The following is a 27,041-nucleotide window of genomic DNA, read 5'->3' on the forward strand; positions in this document are numbered from 1 at the left end:
AATGAAATGAATGAATCACATTATTAAAGATCATGGTATTTTGACCAGAAGTGATAGCCTGAGGGTGAGTAAATGTTAAGCAAATTACATTTTTGAGTGAACTACTAAGTTTCATTACTCTGAAAAAACTTAAATGTCTTTATCCAAGCAACGATACAGTTCGTCGAAACATGCTGTATTTATCAATTCAATATTTCAATAAATCCACTCTGTTTAAATGATATTGGACCAACTACTAGAGACAGCAGGAGCTTGATCTCCAACATTTAATGCAAACAAACCTTTTTTGACTGGAGAAAAACAAATAAGTGTGCCATTCACTGTCCAATCAAACCTGTCAGCGCAGAGTGCAATGACACACTGATCAATAAGGGAAAAAAATTATGTACTGTGCTAATAAAAAATGGTTAAAATTGCTCCATTTAAAATGTAATGAACAATACCAAATTAAATGACATAATTTTAAATCAATACTGCACAGAACATCACTAGATTGAACTCTTTGGACAGAATTGTGAGGAATCTTTGCTGTTTTTCTACATTTACTATGAGAGTAGCACAAAAAAGACCAAGTGTAGAATTACAACCAAAACATTTTTTATTATTATAATTTCAGACAACTTAAAAAACACACAGACAACACAAAAACAAGCTTGTCTTGTCTACGGTATATTTACATCGTGCTCTTTTTTTCTGCAAATATTTACATTCAGTATGTACATGAAGTGGGAAAAAAAAACACTTACCACAGTAAGATTTAATAGTAATAACAATACCACTGTTAATAGTAACGACAATATAAATGTGTGTATACATATATACACTGCAAAGTTTGAAAGAACAAAGGATAACAAAACAGCAAAGTAGATCGATGTATAAAAAGTATAAACTGAGGTGTTACGTGTGGTTATCATGTGTTTGCAATACACAGTTTAAATTTCCATATGGAATTGATGGATGAATACAATGCAAACAAGTGAACTAAACTCATCTGTTTACTCATTCATGTCCTTTTTTACAGCACGGGAAAGACAGGTGATTATTTTTCTACAGTACCAAACAGCTAACTTAATGAAAAGAACCCATAAATAAATCCTTCCTCATATGTTCTTTCAAACCTTTATGACTTTCTTCCATAGATGAAACAGAAGTAGGAATTCTGAGGAATGTTCTGGTCATTTTTGTTCATGTAGGTACGACTAATAATGCACAAAGATAAAAAGAAAAATGCCATAAATGTCGTCAATATGAATCTGTGCACTAGATTGATGCCATAAAGATAAGTGCATCCAAAAATGGTTCATCTGTTCTACTGAACAAAGAAAGTCATACTGGTTTGACAACAAAAATACTGTAAATTTTGGACAGAACTATTTAATTCAAATCACATAAGGCTTCAAATGGTAGGAACAAAAGTGGGATTTATGGAATTTCCAAAAATGGGAACAAAAAACGAAATGTTTCAATTCAGGTTGGTTTTCAAAGGGACTTGTTGAACCATTTTAATATGCAAAAATTGACCTTCTTTTGTTAAATCCCATTTCTTATACATATTACTTAATTTCATGAGAAATTATAAAATTTGTAAATAACAGTAAAATGTTCACAAATGTGAATGAAACTGAGGTTTGACTCCCATCAAGGCACAAGTTGCTCAGTCTGCCTGTTTCTCTGTCATTGGAGAGATAGAGGCATGGCCAAAGGGAGAGAGCAAAGCCATTCAGACTTGCAGCTGGTCAAAAATGGTCATCTACTTTTAAGACAGCAACAGAAAAACCTACTGGTCATCTGCAGACAGAAAAAGTAGTGTTCTTTCGTCATAGTTGGAAAAGTACACAACAAGTGCGCATTTCTGTCTGCCTCCCAGAGTGGTACCATTTTCCGTTTTACAAACCGGACACAAATCACACACAACATCACATTAATTAAAGCATTTGTACTGTGTTTACTGTGACTGTGCCATGTCAATATTTTCCCTCACATCCCCTCCCTTCCTAATTCACAGCCTCAGCAGACGGACAGGGCGGGTGGACCCTGTCTCTGCTGGGTTTTCTTGAGCAGCTGTATACGGTTGTGGCAGTAGAATTTCACAGCCCTCCAGTCCCGGTGGTTGGTGACCAGCAGGGGGCAGAGCTCCAGGCAGCGCTCACAGTCCGCTTTAGCCGGCACTCGCAGCTCCATTATGTTTTGGACCAGGTGGGACTCAACAGCTGCTCGCTCTGCCTCAGACCAAGGCCGCTTCAGCACACCCCGTTTACCTGAGGCAGAGAGGAGAACGCATGTTAATCATTATTCCTGTGTAAACACTGCACTCAGGCTTTTTCTCCTTCCACTCCGCTCCCACAGGCCCAAGCACATACGCTCAGGTCAATGAGTTAGCACTGTACTGAAGGACTCAGGCCTGTAGCTCTGGCCGTATTTTTTTAAGCAATTAAATTTAGATTTGAGCTAGATTATTTAAAATATTAATTTAAATTTGAAGGCACCTTGAGGTACCCTTACAAGCTCGCTGAGATTGAGAAACACTGATTTACATGATCATGCATACAATGACCCCATAAATGATATATGTAGATGTTTTTATTGCAAAACCATAAACATAACCGGGTATGTCAATATTCTGGTTACAAGAAATCAGATTAATACATTTTTGATTAATACATTGTTTACATTAACTGCAATTTTTGGTCAAATAAACAGTTTATTCCAAACATTCACATGCCCAACCCAGACAGTGATACTTAAAAAAAAAAAAAAAAAAAAAAAACGTGCAACATAAGTTCCTCTTCAGGAACTCGAGCTGCGTCAAAAAGGCTATGGGGAACCCGCTTAGCGTGAGCAGCTCTGAATATCGTGTGTAATCTGTCCAATGGAAGAGCATGACGTCACGGGCTGGGTGACGTTAAGTGACCAGGAAGCTATAAAAGCATGTGCCATGCAGCTGGCATCAGCTTTGCGTCTTTCAGAATGTGCTATGTGTGTCAATGTCATTAGTTTGTCTTGTTAGTCTTATTTACTGTTGTCTGTCTCATAGAGCTCCAGAAACATGTTTAAGAGCCAGTCGAAATCTAAGCATTTAAAAGGCGAATCCAGATCGCATTTCAGGCTGTGTTCCTCCCTGCCCATGATATATAACGAATGGGGATACACAAAGTCTGTGTGTGGCCTGCCTGGGGTCGAAGCACACTGAGTCAGCTCTTGAGGGGGCCGATTGTCCGCATTGTGAATGATTGCCAATGTGGCTGCTTCGATCCTGGAGGGCTCTCTTCGAGGAGGGAGCCTTCGCAAGCGTTCCCCGTGGTGCTGGCCCTGATTCTGCTGAGGCAGAGCGGCAGCTGCACTCGTGGGGTTCGCAAGTGGATCTGGCAGAAGGAATGGAGACGGGTGAGTCCCTATCTCCTTCCACTTTGGCCAGATCCGGGGCCCAATTCCTGGGTTCGGAAGCACACTCCGCCTCTCTTCCTGCGAGGAGGTTGATGTGGAGACTGTCAGCGGGGATTAGCCACCCTACTTGCCGCAATATGAGGAGCTCTTAGAGGTGGTTACTTGCCCGGTGGCCAAGCTCAACATTGATTGGCTGGCCGAGAAAACATCTGAACTGCAGAAAAGCAAGCTCAATGAATGCTTTCTGCGGGCGAGGCAACCACCTCCAAGCCAGGGATTTCCTTTTTTTCCCGATCTTCCCAGATCGTGGAAACGCCCATTTTCAGCCCACCTCTACATCCCTTCATCTGAGTATTATGGCAACGTGGTGGGGATGGGAGAGCGTGGCTATACAGCAATGCCACAGGTGGAACAGATGCTTGCGATCTATCTGTCCCATGGGGCTGCATCGTCTCTGAAGGCCCCAACGTTGCCATCCAAGCCACTTAAAACAACTTCAGCTTTGGTGGGCAAAGGGTATGTGGAAGCATACCTGTAACACCGCCTTTCTGCACACCATGGCGGTGTTACAGGTATTTCAAGGCGACCTTCTAAAAGAGCTAGACGAGGGAGAGGAGATCAAGTCCGAAGATGTATCAGAATTAAGATGGACCGCTGATCTCTCCCTCCGTGCCACCAAGGAGACCGCCCGAGTGATTGGGAGATCTATGGCAGCTAAGGTGGCTGCGGAGGGACACTTATGGCTGACCCTGTCTGAGATGAACGAGAAGGACAGGGTCTGCCTTATGGACGCCCCGCTTCAGCCTTCTGGCCTGTTCGGTGACGTTGTCAACTCAGTCATCGACAGGTTTCAGGAGGCACGAAAACAAGTGGCGGCATTTCAGAAGTTCCTCACTCGCCGCTCTCTCGGGGTATTTGGGCGGGAGATGCAATAGCCATGCCAGCTCATTATATAGGGAGGCTCAAAAAGAGTGTCACCTCTCATGCTCCTCCACGTCGGGAACAAGAGTCCCAGCGACGCTCTCGGTAAGGGACTTCTAAGCCCAAACAATATCTTAGGGCAGTGATCAAAGCCAAGAAGTCCTGACGCCAGGGGTTAAGGACTTCAGAGGGCAGCCCCTGCTTGGGTAGAGTGGGGTACACTGCATTACACGGTGCCCGTCTCGCCTCAGTGCCCTCGGGAGGTCAGTCTGCCTACCCTGCTAGAGTTACATGGCACAGCTTCCAGCAAGTGCTACTCTCAGGATTTTCCGCCTGCAGGCGTAGCGGAGCTGAGAGGCTCACCACCCCTTCGAGGGTCTCAGAAACAGCCAGGTCAAAGAAACATCGATCTGGCTCTCTTAGTAACATCCAAAAATCATTCTTGAGGGACTGATTCCCTTAGTAGATAATTTAGCAGCATGGAAACTACTGCCAAATGTATCTCAATGGGTCCTGCGCACAGTAGAGAAAGGCTACTGTATTCAGTTCGGCTCTCCACCACCGAGATTCAAAGGGGTTACTCCAATGCTAGTCAGCCCCGAGCAGGCTCTATGGAACAAGAAGTGAATACCATATTAGGGAAGGAGGCCATCGAGGTGGTTCAGATTGCTCTGCTCCCGGGAGTTCTGGCGAGAGTATGCCGGGACAGGGTCCTTTTGTTGTTAGTAGCCCCTTTATGGCCAGGCCGAGTATGGTTCTCAGATCTGGTCTCACTCCTCGATGGCTCTTCATGGGAAATACTGATCAGGACAGACCTACTCTTACAGGTGAAGGGCACAATAATTCACCCTCGCCCAGGGTTCTGGAAACTGTGGGTGTGGCCCCTGAGGGGGGCACAACTCATAGCATCTGGTCTCTCAACTGAGGTTGTTGTGATCATCCTCCAATCCAGAGCTCCCTCAACGAGGAAACTGTACGCCCTGAGGTGGAAACTCTTCACTTCATGGTGCAGAGACCGTCAGCTTGACCTAGCTAACTGCCCAGTTGGTACAGTTCTGGAGTTCCTGCAAGCCATGTTTTCTGCAGGGTTTACCCACTCCACACTGAAGGTTTACATGGCAGCCATTGCGGCCTACCATGTCCCTCTCGGTGGTCAGTCTTTGGGAAGACACCCCCTAGTTACATGTTTCCTCCGTGGTGTGCTGAGGCTCCATTACGGTCCCGTATTCCCCCCGGGACTTGGTTGTGGTGTTAGAGGCTCTTTGTAAAGCTCAATTCAAGCCAATACAAGATTTATCAGACATCTGACCCTTAAAACTGCCTTCCTGTTGGCTATCACCTCTCTGAGGAGAGTTGGAGATCTTCAGGCCCTCTCAGTGGCCCCTACTTATCTTGACTTTGCGCCTGGCATGGCCAAAACATTCCTATACTATCAAGTGGGTTATGTTCCAAAAGTTCCCTCTGTCACACCACAACCTATGGTGCTGCAGGCCTTCTGAAGTGAAGTGATGTGACGTTCAGCCAAGTATGATGACTCATACTCAGAATTGGTGCTCTGCATTTAACCCATTCAAAGTGCACACACACAGATCAGTGAACACACACACACAGGCTGTGAACACCCGGAGCATGGGCAGCCATTTATGCTGTGGCACCCAGGGAGCAGTTGGGGGTTCGATGCTTTGCTCAAGGGCACCTAAGTCGTGGTACTGCCGGCCCAAGATTCGAACCCACAACCCTTGGGTTAGGAGTCAAACTAGGCCACTAACCACTAGGCCACGACTTCCCTCTTTTTTTTTTTTCTTTCAAGAGCCGACCAAGAGAAGCTAAATTGTATGTGTCCAGTTCGAGCGCTGGACCCATACGTCCACAGAGCTGCCCTGTGGACTAATTGTTAGTGTGCTATGGTCTCCCCAAAAGGGGCTTTCCTGCACCTAAGCAGACTCTTAGCTGTTGGATAGTCGAGGCTATCAACGCCACCTATTCAACGCCAAGGCTCACTCCACACAGGAAATGGCGGCCTCCAAGGCCTTCTTAGCAGATTTATCTATGCTGGACATCTGCAACGCTGCTGGGGGGTCCACACCCTCCACATTTGCAAGATTTTATGGCCTAGATATGCCAGTTACTCCAGGCGCTTCTGTTCTCTCGTCCTAAGCTGTGCTCTTCGGATACACACTAGGCAGGGATTTGGTTGTCTTGCAGCGTGGGCACCTTGTTCCGCCTAGCATTTTTCGACGCAGCTCGAGTTCCTGAAGAGGAACATCTCAAGGTTACGCATGTTACCACGGTTCCTCGAGGGAATGAGATGCTGCGTCTCGAAGCCATACCCCGGCACTTGGTGGTACTCAAAGCTGACGCCAGCTGCACGGCACATGCTTTTATAGCTTCCTGGTCGCTTACGTCACCCCACCCCGTGACGTCATGCTCTTCCATTGGACAGATTACACACAACATTTAGAGTCGCTCATGCCAAGCATGTTCCCCATAGCGTTTTCGATGCAGCGTCTTCTTATGGTTTACATTTTCCCCACGCTTGTGTGTCACTGTCAGAGGCATTAATTTAAAAGAATGAGTTCAGAATCACTCAAATACAGCATAAAGCAGGACAAAGAATTAACACCTGTAATTCCAATAGCTTTAGAGTATGTAAACCTCTTTTCTGAATGAAAGCTATACAGCTCTATACTTTAATTGAAAATGATGAGCATATAAATTAAGTCAATGAAAATGATATCTTTAAGACTGAAGAATAGCTATTTGTTACCATATTAGCAGGAAAATACAACAAATGCATTTGCTATTAAATTAAATAATGAGGAAAAAAATATTATGCTAATTTTAATGTCAGATTGGTAACCATGGCTACAGAACAGAAATGTTTTTCTCATTATAAAAGGAAGATGTGTTATATGAGTCAATAAATGTTATTAATTTTAATTTATGTTATTTCCTATTTTTAGCTATATGGCTTTAACAAAGTTTGCACTTGACAGCCCTCAAAATCTGTTTTATAATATTAACCCTGGTTTAACTGGTCCCTGCTTTGCACAACGTAAACAGATTATTAGGGATGGGAGAAAAAAAAATGATTTGCCTAACTATCGCGATTCTTTTTAAAACACTTTTAAAAATCGATTGGTTTATCCCAGAATCGATTTATATTGAATTATTTTACTTTTCATAAGAGGTGGTGGGGGGGAAGTTACCACTCTTATTCCAACAGAGGGTGAAATGAATGTGTTGTTATCTTACTAGAAGACCCTGTATCCGTTTCAGAGAAGGCAAATCCATGGTGGAGGCTGAGGATCAAACCTATTCTAGAATTCTGTCTGCACCTTCACATTTTAAATCCCAAGTGTGGAAACAATTTGGATTTTACACATCGTCAGGAAAAGCAGCACTAGACATGACAATTGGCCCTTTCAGACAGGACGCTGAATGCGCTGCGCTATGAAACCCCTGGCTTGCGCCGTGCGACGACGGTTTGTTGCTGCATTGACCAAAGCACACGATTAGCCAAAAAAAGTTCAACTTTAACCACTGAGTTAAGTGAAGATTATCCAAAATGCAAATGAATGAACAGCTAGTGTGTGTCAGAATTTCCGGAGCTATACAATACAAGTTTGCAGTCATATAGGGACTTCGGGAGAAAAGCTGTGTCATGAAGACATATGTCAGGCATGTCAGGTGTGTTTTAAATTAGGTAGCTTGCTGTAGGTAGGCAATATGCTACACAATATGAACTCAGTGGCCAGCAAAGCGCATTCAGGGTCCTCTCTGAAAGGGCTATAAAATGGTATGCAAAGTAAAATAGCACTATTTTATTTCAGAGGGGATTTTTTTCTAATCATTTTGTTGCACATTTGATCATTATATTAATGTGCAAGTTCAGGGTTTTGGTTCTTGAAAGATTCATGGTTCAAGGCACTTTAAAATATACACTGTGTATGTGTATGTGTATGCTCCTGAAATAAAAGTTAAGAAAGACGTAATGCATTGTTTTTGTTAATATGACTAATTATATATATATATATATATATATATATATATATATATATATATATATATATATATGTAACTGAGGAGTACAAAGCATATTTTCACACTGTATGACAATCATACAATCAGACTCACCGGGTTTGGGCTGTCCTGAGGCCCTCTTGCGTCCCATTGAGAGCAGGGAGCTGCTGTTGATTTTCTTGGGCCGGGGAGATTTGTTGTTGCTTGTGTTTTTTTTCATCACAATGGTGGTTGCAGGAGATGCTGCTACTGGTTTCTCTTTACTTTCCTCGACATCTGAGTCTTCTGACAGCGAGTCGGCAGAGTTTCCTGACAACACTGAAAGGGAAGGGTAAGTATGACTGCTGAGTCCAATACTATTTATTTACACCTGCTATGTGCTTGACACAACAACTCACTCACCATCTAACTCCAAACAGATGTGATGTAAACTCATTCCTCGGAACAAGACACCATCTCGCTCTCCGCATAGTACCACCCGACCAATTAGACCCATCAGCCCAGGGTCCTGGCCGATGGTTGCACAGCTTTGAGTCACGTGATACTCCTTCTGCAAGAAGCTTTCCAATCGCTGTATGGCAGCCCCATGCTGTCCTTCCTCCTCACCCTCACTTAACAACAGCAGCTGCGTAAGTATCGCCACCTGTCTGCGAACGCATGTCTGTGTCAGTGCCCGGGGGTGCCGCGAACCACTGGACCGAGCCAAACTCCGTAGTAAGTCTGTTCCTCGCAGGGGAGTAGCTGGCGAATGATACGGCCTGGCAAACACATATGGGTTCTGTGGATCAATTCCCACATTAGCACGAGTCTGCAAAAGCATCTCCAGACAGGCTTCTGTGTGTGGGGAGAGGATGAGCGGTTGTACGCGGCCACGCTTCCCTTGGACCCCGACACGAGGGAGATGAGGGAGGACCATCCGCTCGAAGGGTGAGAGCGAAGCCTCCAGTGGGGTTAGAGTTAAAGGGGTACCAGGTTGCACAGGGATGGGGCACTGGGGTGGGACTCGGGCCTGGTACTCTGAGATTGTCAGTTTGGAGACTTCACATTCACGGCGCCGATTGTAAAGGATGAGGAGGGACAGGCTGGAGTGACAGAGGAGACGCCATGCCTCGGCCGACTGAGGTGAGCGGGAGAGAGAAATAAAGGCAGAGTGCTGCAGCCGCCGAAGGTACAACACCAGGGAGGAAAGGGAGGAAAGAAGTGGGAGCATGTGGGGACGACGCAAACTGAGAAAAGAGAATAAGGATTAGGTGAATTTAAATTTATATACATTTTTCCTGCAGTTTGCACACAATAACCACTCTACTACACCGTTTATTTTTATTTGACTACATTTTTATCTGACTTAATTTTTATCCATTTCGGATAAATGTTACATATAAACAGCCATGCCGTGCTGCTTATATTTATCACGCAGTAAAAGCGCTCGTCCCCGTGCCCAAAACCATATATGGATGAGAATCCGAAACAAGGACTCCACTTGAAAGGAGAATTTTATAATGACAGGACTAGGGATGTCAAATTTCGATTATTTCCATGATCGATCGTCGTTTAAATTAACGATCAATTAATCGATTAATCGTTAACCATAATACTGCAAAATGCGTCTATTGCAGGCACACAGTCAGCGGTATGACAGGATGTGCAAAAGCCACACACACACACAAAACGCTTTCTCACTTGAATTAAAGAGGTTTTAATCTGAATAAAATGCTAGTAGCAGGATTATAAAATGAATAGATGCGATTATGATCATTTGATAAAATGAAGAGAGCGCGCCATACTTTTGAGGTCATTTTACTTTGTTGACAGTTTCCAATCCCGCACGGAGAACGCTGAACGCGCATCTTTAAATGGTTTTGTGGTGCTCGTTGTTGTATTTTAAAGCACAATTGCAATGTTTTCAACTGACATTATTGTATAAAATTATCCGAAATGTGGAGCGCGTGTGACTGCGCTGCACATTAAGTGAACTACATCGGCGCTGCTGCACCAAAACACAGTTGCTCACATTAATTTGATCCTGCTGGATTCTGTCCTAGAAAATGTCAGATTTTTAAAAATCCGGCATACAGCGCATTAGATCGTGACAGTGCATGCGTGCAGACGAGGATGAGCGAGCGCGGCTTTGGCTAGATTTATTTGGAGGTTATTGCTCATGTCTCATTCGGCACAAATCGAAATGTTTCCATATTCGCAATGTATTTGAATGTTAAACTATTATTTATAATGTAAACTAGGCTTGTACTTAACACGCATTCGCATATAGACGGAAAAGATGATCCTCTTCATATGAGCAAAAACGTCCTTGGAACAGCAGAGAGGACCGGTATACGGTCTATTTAAACTGAATGCTCCAGGAATGTGTCGGTCACAGCGCCTATTAATCGCTGTTTTGAATCCAGCAATTATTTATTTAGAAATGATAAGATCTGATTATGACAAGTGTGGTATAAAAGCTTTGTTTATTAGAGGAATAATAGGTTAACTGGAAAATGTTACATCGCGACCATGCTTTTGGACCCCATAGTCTTCATTTACGCGGCTTTGTTCTGGTTTGCCGGTTGGTCACGAATTTCCACAAATTCAGTATATTTAGGCATTGTTTCTTTTCCTAAATCTTCATAGTCTAACCCTCTAATTTCCCAGGTTTATTTTATTATCTTTCGCTTTTAATAACTGTTTTCGCATCTCTTACTGTGGTAAACATGGGAAGGGAAATTAAAGATTTCATGAATTAAGAATTCGTTCGATTTATTAATTTGTTCCCTTATTTCACTTAAATCATGGGTTATTTAGGGAACAAAATTAATGAAACATGGACAATTGCCACATTAATAATTCGTAGGAATGAATTAACAAGTTGTAGGAATGAATAGACTACCTGTCCTGTCACTGTGTCCCGCAGCCCTGCAACGCGCACGATATAAAACAGTTATCTGATGAAATGATTAGTAACTACATTTCTATTGCATTTAATGTTGAAGAACTTTTATGTTGTTTCTATTTTAATGTACTTTAAAGTTTAAATCACATTAAAAGCTTAATTTGTACATTGTGAATGAATGATGATGCTTTTATATATCGTCACCGTCACTCACAGCCGCTCGCACTTGTTGAGTGCGCATGAGCCGCACGCAGCCCAACATTGAATCGGTTAACCGACCATCGATAGCCTTAATCGATTGCATCTCTTATCGACAATTAATCGATCATCGATTAATCGTTGACATCCCTAGACAGGACACAACACTGCATTCAAACGGGAAAAGCACGTCATGTCTTTACACTATTTTACGCCATTGCATATGCGCAGTCCTTTCAGTTTCAGTCTTGATCATATTAAATGAATTAACCACCCCTTTCAATCCATATTAAATTTCATTCAGATCGAGCTCAATCGGATCGATTAAGATGTTTACATGAAGGCTTTTCTGTCCGATTGAGCCGTCAATCTGATTACTAATGGATTATTTGGTTGCATGTAAACATAGCCAGTGAAACATTTTTTAAACATTGTGAATGTCTAACCTTGATAGGTCGGTCTTATCCTCTGCTCCGCTTTCTTCTTCTCTCCCTCCATTGTCCTCGGTTTCTTTTTTCGAATGTTCTGACTCCTTAACAAGATCCACAAAGACTGGAGTGGGCAATTCCTCTTCTTTCATCTTCCCAAAAATGTCTGCCTCCTCTTTATCCTTTTTCATTTTTCGTCCTCCTTTTCTCGGAGGTGTAGCAGGTGTAGGTGGGCTCCTCTTTAAGACAGACACGGGAACACCTCCTCTTCTGGGAGGAGTCACTGGGGCGGGACTTTTGCAAGTAGGGCTAGAGAGGGCAGGGCTTCTTCTGACTGGTGACAAAGAAGAAGCAGGAGGTGACTGTGGTGTTACCACCACCACACCTGGCACATGAGCCACTTGTAGGCAATGGGACTGTTTGCTCGATGATGGGAGACACGATTGTACACTAGGAGGGTCACCAGTGGTGCGCGCTTGCTCCAGGGCAGAGCGCAAGTCCGGCTGGTGGGCGTGGTGTTTTTCCAAATGCTGTGGGAGTGATCGGAAGTGACGGCCACAGTAAACACAGCGCTGTTTCTGTGCCATGGTTCTCTGCCCACGACCAACTGACACATTGACACTATTAGCAGCAACTCCTGCAGGCGCTGGGCACTTAAACACAGGTCTGGAGGGAGCAGTGGACTGCAGTGTGGAGGACGGGAGGGAGTGTGGAAAAGGGGGCGGATGGCTGGGGGGTCGCTGAAGTGCTTTTCTTTTAGCATGTGCAGCAGAAGAGGACAGGGCTCTGTGCTTCTTGCGGCGGTGAAGTGATGGCATGCGCCGCTCTCTATTGGAATCACCCAAGTCAATGTCTGAATCACTGTGCTCAGAGTGAGACAGAGGAGAGGAGGAAGGAGAGAGAGACCAGGAAGGTGTGAGATATTCTGATGCAGAAAGAGGAACTGGGCCGGACTCTTCCTCCTAAGAAAAAAAGCACATGCATTTTTAAGTTCTGTTAAAGGGTGAATAATCTGAAAAGCACTGCATTCAAGTTTTGTGCTCATCTTACTTCTGTAACGCATATAAATTACAAAAGTGAAAAAATGTAGGACAGAACTTATTTGTATCCACCCGAAAATTACGAAACAGCACCAACACTCATTTTGAAGAGGTTTTTGACCAGAAAGCGGAGGCTGAAGGTCCTCAGAAACAAAGATTTTTCTTGTCAATTAATTGTTATTGTCGTCTTAAAGGGATAGTTCACCCAAAAATTATTAATTAATTATCCTATGTTGTTCCAAACCCATTCATTTATCTTTGGAATGCAAATTAAGATATTTTTAATCACATCCGAGAGCTTTCTGACTCTCCATGGACAGCAAGGGTCCTTCCACGACCAAGTATTTTTTTTTTTGTGCACAAAGAATATTCTTGTTTCTTCATAAAATTAGTTGAACTACTAATGTCACATGGACTTTTTGATGTTGCTGTCTATGGAGGGTCAGAGAGCTCTCAAATTTCATCAAAATAATTTCATTTGTGTTCGAAGATGAACGAATGTCTTACGGGTTTGGAATCACGTGAGGTTGAGTAATGACAGAATTGAAATTTTTGGGTGAACTATACCGTTAACCTTTATTAAACTGTCAATTTGCATGCAGGGGTTAAAGCGTAAAAAAATCCTGAGCCTGGACTTTTTTTTGGGGGGGGTTGGGTGTTTGGAGAGAAACTCCAAAGACAGACTTCATTCAAATATTGACGATAATAACACAAATACAGTAAGAGCTTAAAGTGCTTAAAAAATGATAAACAGACTGAGATAGACATGAATCTCTTCAATAATTATGTTTAAGCGCCATTTATTTTTGAGTCCTTTATCTATTGCTAGAAGTCTAGGACAGCATCCCCTTGCTTCAGAAACTTGCGCTCCATTTTCTTTTCTCCGACAACGCTAACGTGATATTGACGTATGGGCGTCAATCATACTGTGTTGCAAGGACATGCCCTTCTCTGCTTCTGATAGGCTTGCAACGTTAGTTAAAGCTGCGTTCCTCTCATATGATTGGTAGAAGAAATAAATTGGCTCGAAAATATTAAACTGCATGCGCAGGCTCTCAAATATAATTTTTTTTTTCCTCGCGGCCACACGCCGGAGATCTGGCACGGTGCCGGAATACTTTAAGCCCTGTGCATGTTGATAATTCTATAATTCTGTAATAGGCATTTCAAAAATGACCTGCAACAGAATCCTAAAATAATGGTTGAACTATCAGTTTAAAGGACACTAACTAAAAAGAAACGGAGCAAAAAAACTTTTAAAAAGTGACCAGTTGTCACTTTTTGTCAATTTTCTTTTTACCTTCTTAATGTTGCTCTCGTGGTCCAAGCTACAATCAAAGCTACTAGGAGGCACAGTCCCATGGAAACCCTGAGAGAGGGATGCAACATCATTACAAAAAATGTCAATCATGTGACATAAGAGTACGACTATAAAGTCCCTCCAACTCTCTCACACAAACACATGAATAAATCAAACACCATGCATATAAACTCAAGTCACAAATACATCTAAATTATAAACTCTCAACAATTTTCATATTATTAGTAACACAAAGTGCAAAAGGAATTTCAAGCACTGAGATGCACTAGCCATTGTCATGGTTACACTTACCACAGCATTTTCTCCCCACTCGGTCAAACTGTAATCCACAGTAATCTCCTCCCCCTTTGCGATGTCGCGGATCGCTATGACAATTAGTCGCACTTGATTTCCACAGTGCACTTCACGAATACGGCAGTTTGGTGATGGGGGGTATGAGATGCCCCCCCTCTCTCCGCTAGAGCCCTCCTCACTCACACTGCATGAGAGAAAACTATATCAGACAGTAATATAGCAAACAAAACTGATAGAGAGAACCTCATCACAGTTGGGAAATCTTGCGGACCCTGTTTTCTAAACCACAGAGTGGCAGACTAATGCATGTCCTGTGTTAAAGTCATGCTGTCTCTGCTTTTGTTATTAACATTAATAACATATTATCTTCTCAAATGACAAAATAGAATATCCCGTTTGGTGTGAACGCATAGCATTATTAATCAGTGGATTTACAGGTTAAACAGGTTGTTTATAGTCAGCTGATGCTACTTTGTGTATGCTAACACATACTTACTGATATAGAATAACCATCAGCTATGAAATCCATATTAGCCTCCCAACCCAGGACAAACATCATAAATAAATATGAATTTATAATTACAGAACACATTGTTGCCCCCCACACACGTCCTATATATATATATATATATATATATATTAGGGCTGTGACGGTTGCTGTGACAACCGCATCACTGCGGTGGTTGGTTGCCACCGCGGTTGTCTACTGCCACCGGCGGTAGTGCATGTGACGTCACACACGCAAGCATAATACAAAATTTTGTACATAAGTGTAATAACTGTAATAGTTGCAAATTCTAAGTCTATGCCTATGGTAATTAACAAATGACCTCAAACACAGCGTTTCCTTTAGATTGGCAGATTTGAGTGCAGGAAAAAAGTTTATGCATTCAGCACATTCATTTAGTGTTGAGCCATCTGCATTCATGTCACCCATCCGCGTTTGCACAAGTTCTCGTGATCGCAAACGCTGGCTGTTCAGGTTTGGTGAGGCTTTCTCCAAACTGGCCAAATACAAACTAGACAGCGATAAATGGTAACAAGAAATATGGCAACGATTCCTATTTCAAAGAGAGCGCGTGCAGATGAGGAGTTATTGAGCTTGCTTGGTTCGCGGAAAAGTAAACCGGACGCAACACCACCGCGACGCATATAAATATATAAATATATATATATATATATATATATATATATATATATATATATATATATATATATATATATATATATATATATTTTTTTTTTTATCAACACCGCGCCACCGGTGGTTGTTGGTCCATGACAATCGCGGTTGTAAAAATCAGCCACCGTCACAGCCCTAATATATTATATTATATATATATATATATATATATATATATATATATATATATATAATATAAAGATAGAAAGATAGATAGATAGATATGTAAAGATAGATAGATATAAACATATATTTCTGTCGGCACTATGATTAAACACAGCAATAAACAGATGCAAACACACACACATACCATAAGCCCAGCAACACACTATGATAAACACACACAAAACCACACACACACACACTTTCTCTCACTGGCCCAACGATAATAAACACATTGCAATAAACACACACACACACACACACACACACACACAGCTTGCATTCCAGTAATCCCCCACCTCCATATACACACGTCTCCCAACCACACAACAAACACAATTACTTGCTATCGCCTCCTAGCACGCACACAGACACACACACACACACACACACACACACACATGCAATATCTCTACTCAGACCACACACACACTCAGTCACTCACTCACCAGAGCTGAACAGATTGTGTTTCATAGTATGGTCCATCAGCAGCAGACACTCTGTGTTTGTCCTCATGATCATCACCTGAAACACATACAATAAAGGTCTCACATAGATATTTACATACTTAAGGCCCTGGTATATTTCACTTTTCGCGTTCCGTCTTCTGCACAGCCGCGTCCGTATACTCAACCGCAGATGAGTGCGGACGGATGTGCTCGACACATGCACAGTACTACCTACTTGACTTGTGCTCTGTCTCAACATTCATCTGTCTCAAAAAATTGCCTGCACGTGGACGGGGTGCGCTGCTGTCCGTGAGCCCTCCTAATGATGAAAACGATGGAATGTGGACATTGTGCGGACGTGGACAGCCGAAGTATACTTTGGCCGTTAGGCTGATGATACACGATCAACAGGAAACCAGCTGAGACACAGGGCCACGACCGATCTAAATACTCTAGATAGAAATTTGTTACCCATTCTCAATGGAAAAGTGCCCAATCAACATTGCTCAAAAAAAGTTACCCCACTTATCATCAGGCTTACAGTGATCTCTGAAACATAGTATAAACATGTATAATGTGCTCAAATGATAACTCATGGTGTTTACTTCAGTGAGTTATGGCACATTCGCACTTACACTGATTAAATCAATGGATGCTGGCAAGCAGGAATTCCTGCATGACTAGAGTATTTTAGACGACTGATCATGCGATTCTGGGAAATTAAGTGTTCTTTAAGATATAGATAATTATACAGGAATATTAATATTTGTAATATGCATTAAATCTATTATTTAAGGTATTAAATTAAAATTTGAATTACAATTCTTTATGATTCGGTGTGCTTTAATTCAAAATTCAAAAATGCACCGAAATGGAATTCAACTGGAGTTCTCAATTCTGAATTCTCCCTACTACCCTCCTCTTGGTAGGTTCTGCATCATGGAATAGGCATAAACACTCATCAGTTGTTCAGACTGGCTCAAATCGCCTACTCTTATTGAAAATGAACTTCCTCTGGTCACTTTGTCAACAGTGCCACTGTCAACATCACTTTAGACTGGCTCCTGATATTTGCATTTCTTTCCTTTTTGATGAAATTCAGTTCTCTTTATTCTTATGTATCAATGTAACAAAAAGGCTAAAAACCCACACTTCACCTTTCTCTGGTCCATAGCTGTTTTCTGACATGCTCTCCTCTTCATCCTCTGTAGCAAAGACTCTGTCGCACACCTTTACTGGTGTCCCTTTCCTTTTCCTTCCACAGCCACGTCTATGAAACACACACACAAACACACATTACATTAAACGGACAGCCTGACCAACTTAATCAGCAACAAAACATAAATCACAAAGACAAATCAATAACCTGGAACCGTCAGTGGATCAATGGAAATCACAGCACAAATCTTGTTAAATTTGCCTTACATTTATAAACAAAAAACCTGTGGTGAGAAAATATGTTTAATTAAGACTCGTTCGAAGCAGCTACGTTACTAAAAATACCTATACAATTAATCTTTTATGCCTTAACTAAATGAAGCCAGTCGACTGATCTGAATCACAATGTGTCAAGCACATGAGAAATATAATGTACTGCTCATCTTAGCAAACACCACTAATTAATACACTGCGCAATAACTCTCCTCAAAGGGGAAGAATCAGTTTGGTGGAATCTATGTGTACGGATTCTAACATAACACCGATCTAGAGCCAGTTTTACTCACAAATCTATAATCATTAAAGCTCCAACAGATAGTGCATGATAGTGTGCATGAACTGCCACTAATAGAGCTGTGTATGAAAACCAGAGCTCCGCTTTCCACAGATGCAACTGTGAATGCTTAATTAGACAAGTGTAGAGACGTGCAGTCTTCTGGTTACAGATGTGTTCAGCGTGTGTGTGTGTGTGTGTGTATGTGCGCGCGCCTGACGTATTCATTGAGCTGTAATAAGACTCAGTCTTGCCGACTGGATATTGATCTGGCCGGCCCTCCATCTGGACCCCAGAACATATGTTTGAATGTCTTTGTGTGCACGCAGGACAGATTCATGTGTTCTAACGAACTGTCATATAGATGATTACAAAGACAAGTCTGTGGAACTTAATCAGACTAGATGGGAGTATTAAACTGATTTAAATGATATTGTAAAATTTTAATTAAATATTATTTTAATTTAAAAAATGCTTACTTGGGCCCCCTGTAAGTTTGCTGAGGCCCTCTAGAGGGCCCTAGACCTCTTGTTGATAATCACCTCAAATGTGCAGTTGGTGAAATTTAGGTGAAATTTTGCATGCAAAAGAGGTCCACTGTCCATTGTCAAGAACACAGAGATATATGATGCACAGCTCACATATGTGTGGGGAAATGTGATCAGTCCTCAAAGGGGTCATATGATGCGATTCAAATTTTTCTTTTCCTTTCCCTTTGGAGTGTTACAAGCTGTTGGTGCATGATTAAGATCTGTAAAGTTCCAAGGATTAAAGTTTCAAAACAAAGAGATATTCTTTATGAAAGTTATGATGCTGCCATGGCTCATTCAAACACGCCCCCACATTTCGCCGTCATTATGTGGAAATATTTGCGTAATGTCACCCAAATGTTCACGCAAAGAAAGAAGGCGTGGTTTCAGTAACCGCAGTTAGTGTTGAAGCAGCCATGTCAGGGAGATGCTGTGTGTATCTAGACAAAATCAAAAGCACTTTCTTTGGCCTTCCGAAAGTACATGCATTTAGGAATATTTAAGATTACTTATTACAGAAAATCAATTAATTTTATTGACGACTGTGTTGTGTACCTAGGAGAGAAGGACATTCTGACTTTGCTACGACAATCTGGCACTTCTAAATCAGCTACTGTAATTATGTTGTTAGTTTAAGTATTTGCTATTGACTGTTCAAATGTGGAGTTTTGTGCATTGCGTGTGTGTGTGTGTGTGTGTGTGTGTGTGTGTGTGTGTGTGTGTGCGAGAGAGAAAGAAAGAGAGAGAGAGAAGGGAGAGAGAGAGAGAGAGACACAGGGTCAAACAGTGGAGTCAGCGGTCTTAACCGTCCGTTGTTTGTGTACTGCACACACATATGAGCTTCATCACTGTGTCTGTCACGCGACTGTTCTCCCTTTCAGCTTGAATTTATGGTAAAACTAAGGACATTATTAACTGTCTTTACATTTATTTAGAAAAATGAAGCTCACGATTATGAAAACGGGCGTTACATTTCCGAGGAGTGCTTGATGTTTAGGCCAATCACAATGCACTGGGTCAGCTGGCCAAGCAGAGGAGACTGTGCTTGTCGGAATGAGGGACTTTGTAGAAACAGACGGCTTTGAGAGAGGCAGGGCATAGATGACCTACAATAATGTACAGTATTTGAAATATAATGTGTTTTTTTTTTACATTAAAGAATGTCAACATATTCTGTTACACCAAATACACAAAATAATGATCTTTTTAAAAAAGCATCATATGACACCTTTAAAGGGATTGTTCACACAAAAATTAAAATGTGATGTTTATCTGCTTACTCCCAGGGCATGAAAGGTGTAGGTGACTTTGTTTCTTCAGTAGAACACAGACAGAATCATCGCTTTGAGTCATAAAACATACACAAACACAACTACATTGAACCCTGCGGCATGTGATGATACATTTGATGTGTAAAGACATAAAATGATCAGTGTGTTTTTTTACCTCTGATTTTCACCGCAATGTCCGAACTGTCTGTCCTGTCAGTAAATCTGATTACACACACTTGTGTAACTCATTCTCCAAGTCAATACACTGCAAAACGGACATGCTTTTAATCCCTCCTCGTTCCACAAGCCAAAATCTGTTTCCCTTTCGTACATTTGTGTATCTCGACTTGTTTATCTCTCTTTTTTCCTCTTTCCCTCACGTACACACACGCAAAATCCAATTCAACTCAAAACAACACACAAACAAGTCAGAAATGCACATGTGCAAGCAGAAAGACACACATGTGCACAAGAACACATAAACACACACCTTTCTTTATAAGTTCACAACTGCACACACACACACACACACACACACACACACCATCCCCCTAGTAGGACACACATGTATGTGTTAAAGCACATGCAAACACACCCAACCCTTCATACACACACATACGCTCACACACAAATATCCTCTCTTCAGCTGAGCTCACATGCACGCACACACACTCACCCCTCCTCCATCTCAAGCTCCATCACACACACACACACACACACGCTCACACACACACACACACACACACACACACAAGCTCACTAAAGAGCACACACACTCTCTCACTCACGCTCTCTCAAATAACCAAGCTGGAGTCTCATATTCTATCTCTCTCAGACAAACACACACACACACACACACACACACACACACACACACACACACACATACATAAACACATACACAAAGTCTGCAGCAAATGCATTCTCTCTGAAGATACACACACACACACCATTTTCCTGTCTGTCTTTCTCTCCCTCACACACGTTTGAATAATGTAAACATACACATGCAGGCTCAGTCTGAAGACATGCACAAACTCACGCAATCAACACACACACCTTTGCTGAAAACACTCTCTGCCTTATTCATTCTCACCAATAAATCTCACACAAAGTCTTCCTCCTTAAATATGTAACATATCCACCTATACACACTTGCATGTTCACCCACACACACACAAACTATCTTCCTCTTTCATAAACAAAGTAGATGCATAAACACTCTCTCACTTAAACATACAAACACACTCTTCTGTCTTTCACAGAAACACAGATGCACAAACATTCACACACTCAGTCTTCTTTAGTCCTCTCTCTCTCTCTCTCACACACACACACACACACACCCTTCTCTCTTGAAAACACACACACACACCCTGTCTCTTGCATGCAAACACACACACACACACACACACACACACACCCTCTCTCACACAGCTCTCTCTCTCTACAGCAAAAACACACTCACCCTCCCCTCCACAGTGAGCCACTAGAACAAACACACACACGCACACACACACACACACACACACAGACACACACAGACACACACACAAAAACACACACAATTTCTCTCAGTTCCACACAAACAAATTCTCTTTTCCTTTATCTGTTTCTCACACACTCTCTCTCTCACACACACAAACACACACACCCGCCTCTCTGCTTCATGAGCACACATGCACTCACCCTCCCCTCTTCACTCAACCACACACATACACACACACACACAAGCCTAAACACACACACACACACACACACACACACACAAGCCTAAACACACTCATACAACACACACACACACACACACACACACATAGTCTTCTCTGTTTCCAAGACACACACTCTCCCTCCCCTTCTCTTTCAGTTTCAAACCTGCAAGCATGCGCACACACACACACTCTCTCTCTCACAGACACACACACACACATTTCCTCACCATTTTCCCTCATCTCTGCCTCTCACGCACACACACACCCTCCCCTCTGTGTTCTTCTCTCGTGTTCTCTCTCTCTCTCTCAGACACACACACACACACACACAGTAGCCTTTGCCTTGCTCACACACAAACACAGCCTCGCTTCTCACTCTCACACACACTCGCTCCCTCCCCTTCGCTTTTCGTCACAACATACTCTCTCTGTTCTCTTAAACAGACACACACTTTTTTGGCTCACAAATCTGTCAATCAAACCACTTATTTTCACACAACATAAAAAATTACTCACTTATAAAATTTGATCACTCTAAGATTAATGCTATTTGGATTAATGCCACTCTACCACACCTAAACAACTGCCCATGACTTCTCCATCTCCAAGAGAGCAATGAGATTAAATGGAGAATATACTCAGTCTATCAAAAACCATCTCAATCTAGGGTTTCAAGCAAAATCTCAACAAGAGCATTTACATGCACTTTTAAAAGTTTGAAGCTTTAATCATTTTCTATTTTTATTTTTTAACTATAAACACTTTAGCCAAAGGAAATCATATCAGTTTTTGGAAATCAGAAGTGTGATTGTAGCTTGGCTCATTTCAACATGTATATGCATTAAAGGGATAGTTCAGTTAAAAATGTAAATTCTGTCAAAATTTCATGCCAGTTATAACCGGTATGACCTTTTCTTCTGCGGAGCACAAAATAAGATATTTTTAAGAATGCTGGGGTCAACGCAACTTTGGACCTCACTGACTTTCATTGCATGAAAAAATAAACTATTTAAAAATTTTCCACTGAAAAACGTAAGTCATAAAGATTTGAATTGGGGATGAGTAAAAACAGAATGTTCATGTTCCTTCTGCTTTGTTCGTGTACTCCAAAAGATATATGTGGTATGCAACAAAAGCAAGGTATTCTACCAGTTTGTATCAAGTATTTGATTTATTGTATCTTGTATACTTTCACATTCCTGGTTTTCCATAGTCTTTTTTAGTAAACTCGCTAGAGGGACGACTCTGACCAGTATGCTCCAGGGCCGGCTCCAGGCATGGGTAGGGGTATGCTGAGCCCACCCAAATGTCTGTCTTGCCCACCCAATCAGAATTAGATTAAGATTACGTAAAAAAAAATAAAAAAAAATTGTCCATAGATTAAAACTAATCTGAAGCAGACTGTATTTTGAGAAGTTTAAGCTATAACTGCCCAAACAATCAGTTATAACTATAATGCCCAAACTAGCTGAATGTAAGGCACCTTGAATTCATGTGGAGGTTTCAGTCCGTTGCAGAAAAGCAGAGGTTGAAAATGAGCGAACACGGGCAGAAATACTTGCACGCTATCACAGGCAGTTTTAATGTTCTAAAAAACAAAAACAAAAACATAATTCAATAACATGCGTTTATTGCATGGACTGGGCACGAGTATTTATAAATGTTGAAAATGCATGTAGGTTATACAGTTGAAAGGTTACCCCTTTTGACTTGCTGTTAATGTTGAAGTTAATGTTGAATGTAAGAATTATTTGTAGCAACAGTCAGCTCGTGATTGTATTATCCAGTGATGCAAACTATTTGACTTTCTTTTTTTAATTCCGAGGTTTTGAATTGAAAGTTGGGCTGTCATTTATGTGATTCATGTAATTCTTATTTAATTTGAGGACAGTAGCATCTTTCTGTATTGTGATTTCAAGATATTAGGAATACAACAAAAAAATGTATGGATGTATATTCTAAAATAGCTAAAAATATTATTTGCAGTTCAGATTGATAACAAAAAAAAAACGTATTATTTATTTAGTACCTTTACCATTACCAAAGTGATCTGGATTTATTATTTTCTTTAAAACAATAATGTAATGTTCTAGATATGATTATGGCCTTGTTTGTTATAAATAAAAAAAGTTTGTTGAAAAAATCTCCAGTGTAGAAACAATGATACAGAAAAAGAGAACAAAGAGTTTTATTATTATTATTATTATTATTATTATTCAATAAAGAAAAAAGTTGATTTTGTTGTGAAAGTGCATGATATTCTAGGCTGCCCATGAAAGCTTCTTTTTTCCCCCAGTGTACATATAACAGCCTATAAGTTAATATAGCAATATCTACAGTATAAATATCTAGATTTTTCCACCGTTGCACTACAGCGGCTCTGTCTAATAACAGCTGCTCGATGTGAAATCACGCACCTGATGGAATTTATAGCTGATTAGAGAACCGGCTTTACTGACGAGATGCGCATTAATTATCGGCCGATATTTATCATGCACCCCTAAAGTTCAGACAATCAGATCTGAGCTATCTACAATAATTTTGTAGCTCTGTAATCTTGCTTTATTTCAACAAGTGTCTCTTAAATTTTTATTTCTCTTTTGAATTATTAGAGAAATATTAGACAAAGTTAATATCCAAATGAATCATAAATCTATTAAGTCTCCTAAACTATGAAAGAGCAACCTCTGATCAATAAAAGTTTCCTCTGAATCAGCTCGGTTACCTCCATTCAGGTTTTTCTTTCAAACAGCTACAGTGAAGATAGATATATACTCTTCAATATATTCAATAAATATATACTCTTCGATATATTATTTTTCAATATATACAGAGCTTCACACACACAATGTGCATTTTAAAAACTCTCAGTTTCTATCTTGCCTTCTGTCTCTCTCTATGAATTTATGTTGCTTGATCTCTCACAAACACACACACTACCTGTTCATCCAGCTCTCCCTTCCAAACACAGTCAACAAACACACACTCACACACACACACTTTCAGTTATCTACTGACTTTATACACACAAGTTTCAGTGATTACCCATAAACACTCACTGACCCAAACTCTGCTGTTCTCTTTTCTCTCTCACACACACTGGCTTACACAAACACTCTCATTCCCTCCTCCCCTCAGTAACACACATGTGCGCACAAACACACGCACACACATCCCTCCCCTTCACACAGTCTCAAACACACTTCCCCTGTCTCTCACGTACACACATCACACACTCAATGGACTTCACACACTCTCTCCCCACATTTAAAATGCACATCTTCTTCAGCATCATGTGCTTCACACTCCCACACACCTTTCTCCTGACAAACCTTGACAATAATACCTTTTAGATGGTCCACTCCACCCCACCCAAATGCACATACATGCTTATTTTTCTATCACGGTGGGGACTTTCCATTGACAATTGTTTTATCCTGAGCCAATGATATTTATGTTCATCTAAACTAAAACCTTAGTCTCATAGAAACCTTTCTGTGTTTTTATATTTTTATTATTTAGCATATACAATGAGTTTTTTCTCTCATGATTTTCTCAAGTGTTGTTCGTTTTCAAAATGTAGGTGATTTCAGGTTTTACTGTCCTCAAACAGACATTTGGCCCCCATTAGGTTTAGGCACAACCTACGCATACACACCTCTTCCAAAGACTCATCACATATACACACCTTTTATCTTCTGTCACATGCAATCACACACTCATGCTGTCTCACACATTCACTCTTAAACACTCTTCCCACTTTAACACACACACATTGGATTTAAACAGTTAATGGGCATATTCCGTAGAGATAATCGTTTCTTTACTGTAATGGTATTTTTTATACTCTAACCCTAAATCTACCCTTCATGGGAATCTACTGCCATTTTAGATTATAAAAAAAAAAAGATTAAATAATGCATTCTTAATCATTTACAAGCTATTTATAAAAATGTCCCCACAAGGTCAGATATTACTGGTATTTCTATCCTAGTAGGGACATTTGGTCCCCATAATGCAGGGAATACCAGGAACACACACAGACACAAACACACACAGTCTCAAAAGCACACACACACCAGCATATTGTGTCTGTCTTTGTCACGCACACTCACTGTCTTTCCCTCCCTCTCATGCTCTCACTCAAATACACACACACACGCAAGCACACACACACACACTCTCTCTCTCTCTCTCTCTCTCTCTCTCACACACACACACACACACACACACACACACACACTGTACTTGTTCCTTTCTCTCACGCTCTGCTCTCTCCCTCCTCCCCTCTGCATTCACACACACACACACACACACACACAACACACACACAGACACAGCAGACACACAAACACGTTCTCCCTGTGACACGCACACATACACAGTCACACACACACGCTCTCCCTGTGACACACACACACACACCCTCACTGACACAAACACGCAATCACACTCACACACACTCTTCCTGTGACACAAAGACACACACGCAAATCTCACACACACACACACACACTCACTCACACACACACACACACACGCAATCACTCACTCACTCACATTCTCCTTCTCTCTCTCCATGTGACACACAGACACACGCAATCACACACACACACACACACACACACACACACACACACTGTCTCTCTCTCTCTCTCTTTCTCCCACACACACACACACACACACACACACACACACACACACACACAAACGCACGCACGCACGCACGCTCTCTCTCTCTCTCTCTCTCTCTCTCACACACGTCAGTTGTTTATTCGGAGTTAATAGTGATTAAAAGCCTACATTCTGCATTTTTTAACTGAAAAATATATCAGACTAACGTTAGTAAGTTAACTTAGCCACTCGTTTAAATGACACACACACACCTGATTCCAGTCACAACAGAGAAATAACGTTATTTATAAAGAATAACTTAACTTCATAACTAAATAAATAAAAAATTTCTTTAGCTTTGATTACAAACTTGTTTACCTACAACTATTTTAAAAACTTCAGTCATCACGATCATTTTGTCGAAAGAGAAAAGTGATATTATTTCTGTCAGACGTTTCTGGGCTTTAAAGCTAGTGTCATCTCTGGAAATGTTACTCTTTTCTAGCGTCTGTTCACTCCCTCACCCTCGCGGTTTGCTGATCTCTCCGTTGCTGTCCAGCGGCGGTGGCTCCCGGTAGTCAACGAGCGAGCGACCGTTCTCCGCCATTCCCGCCGATGAGCTTCGTCCTCTCTTTCGCGCTGTCCTCGCGCTCTCCCTCTCTATGTACAGGTTCTTACGGACGATACCATTCACTCAGACGCTAGGGGAGAACAATCGGTGCGCTTGTAATGCAGCATTTGTAAATACGTCGATGGGCATTTTTTTCAAATCCATCTGCCTTATAACACTTCTTTTTTTCTTTTTTTTTGCCAATGTAAAATTATTATAATCATTAAAAAACAGAAACCCGAACTCCCCCATATTAAAGAAATGGCTGCATCCTCTAGTATAGGTTGGGTGCTGGGGTGGTTT

The 27,041-nt window shown here is 41.4% G+C and overlaps 1 protein-coding gene across 2 annotated transcripts; it reads right to left on the minus strand.

Annotated features, from left to right (window-relative positions):
- Positions 1 to 575: 575 nt before the first annotated feature.
- si:dkey-117m1.4 (uncharacterized) lies at positions 576 to 26,797 on the minus strand. Of its 2 annotated transcripts, XM_052546059.1 has the most exons (9): positions 26,653 to 26,797; positions 17,448 to 17,560; positions 16,291 to 16,366; positions 14,494 to 14,680; positions 14,182 to 14,250; positions 11,860 to 12,803; positions 8,731 to 9,554; positions 8,443 to 8,646; positions 576 to 2,258 (listed from the first exon to the last, which is right to left on the minus strand). In XM_052546059.1, exons 1-9 carry the CDS (start codon positions 26,733 to 26,735, stop codon positions 2,008 to 2,010), a joined length of 2,751 nt encoding a protein of 916 aa, XP_052402019.1. In that variant the 5' UTR covers positions 26,736 to 26,797; the 3' UTR covers positions 576 to 2,007. The 2 variants fall into 2 exon arrangements, with proteins under 2 accessions (XP_052402019.1, XP_052402020.1); XM_052546060.1 differs by lacking the exon at positions 14,182 to 14,250.
- Between the last annotated feature and the right edge of the window lie 244 nt (positions 26,798 to 27,041).

The sequence above is a fragment of the Carassius gibelio genome, chromosome B1 (assembly GCF_023724105.1).
Source record: "Carassius gibelio isolate Cgi1373 ecotype wild population from Czech Republic chromosome B1, carGib1.2-hapl.c, whole genome shotgun sequence".
NCBI classification, from domain to species: domain Eukaryota; kingdom Metazoa; phylum Chordata; class Actinopteri; order Cypriniformes; family Cyprinidae; genus Carassius; species Carassius gibelio.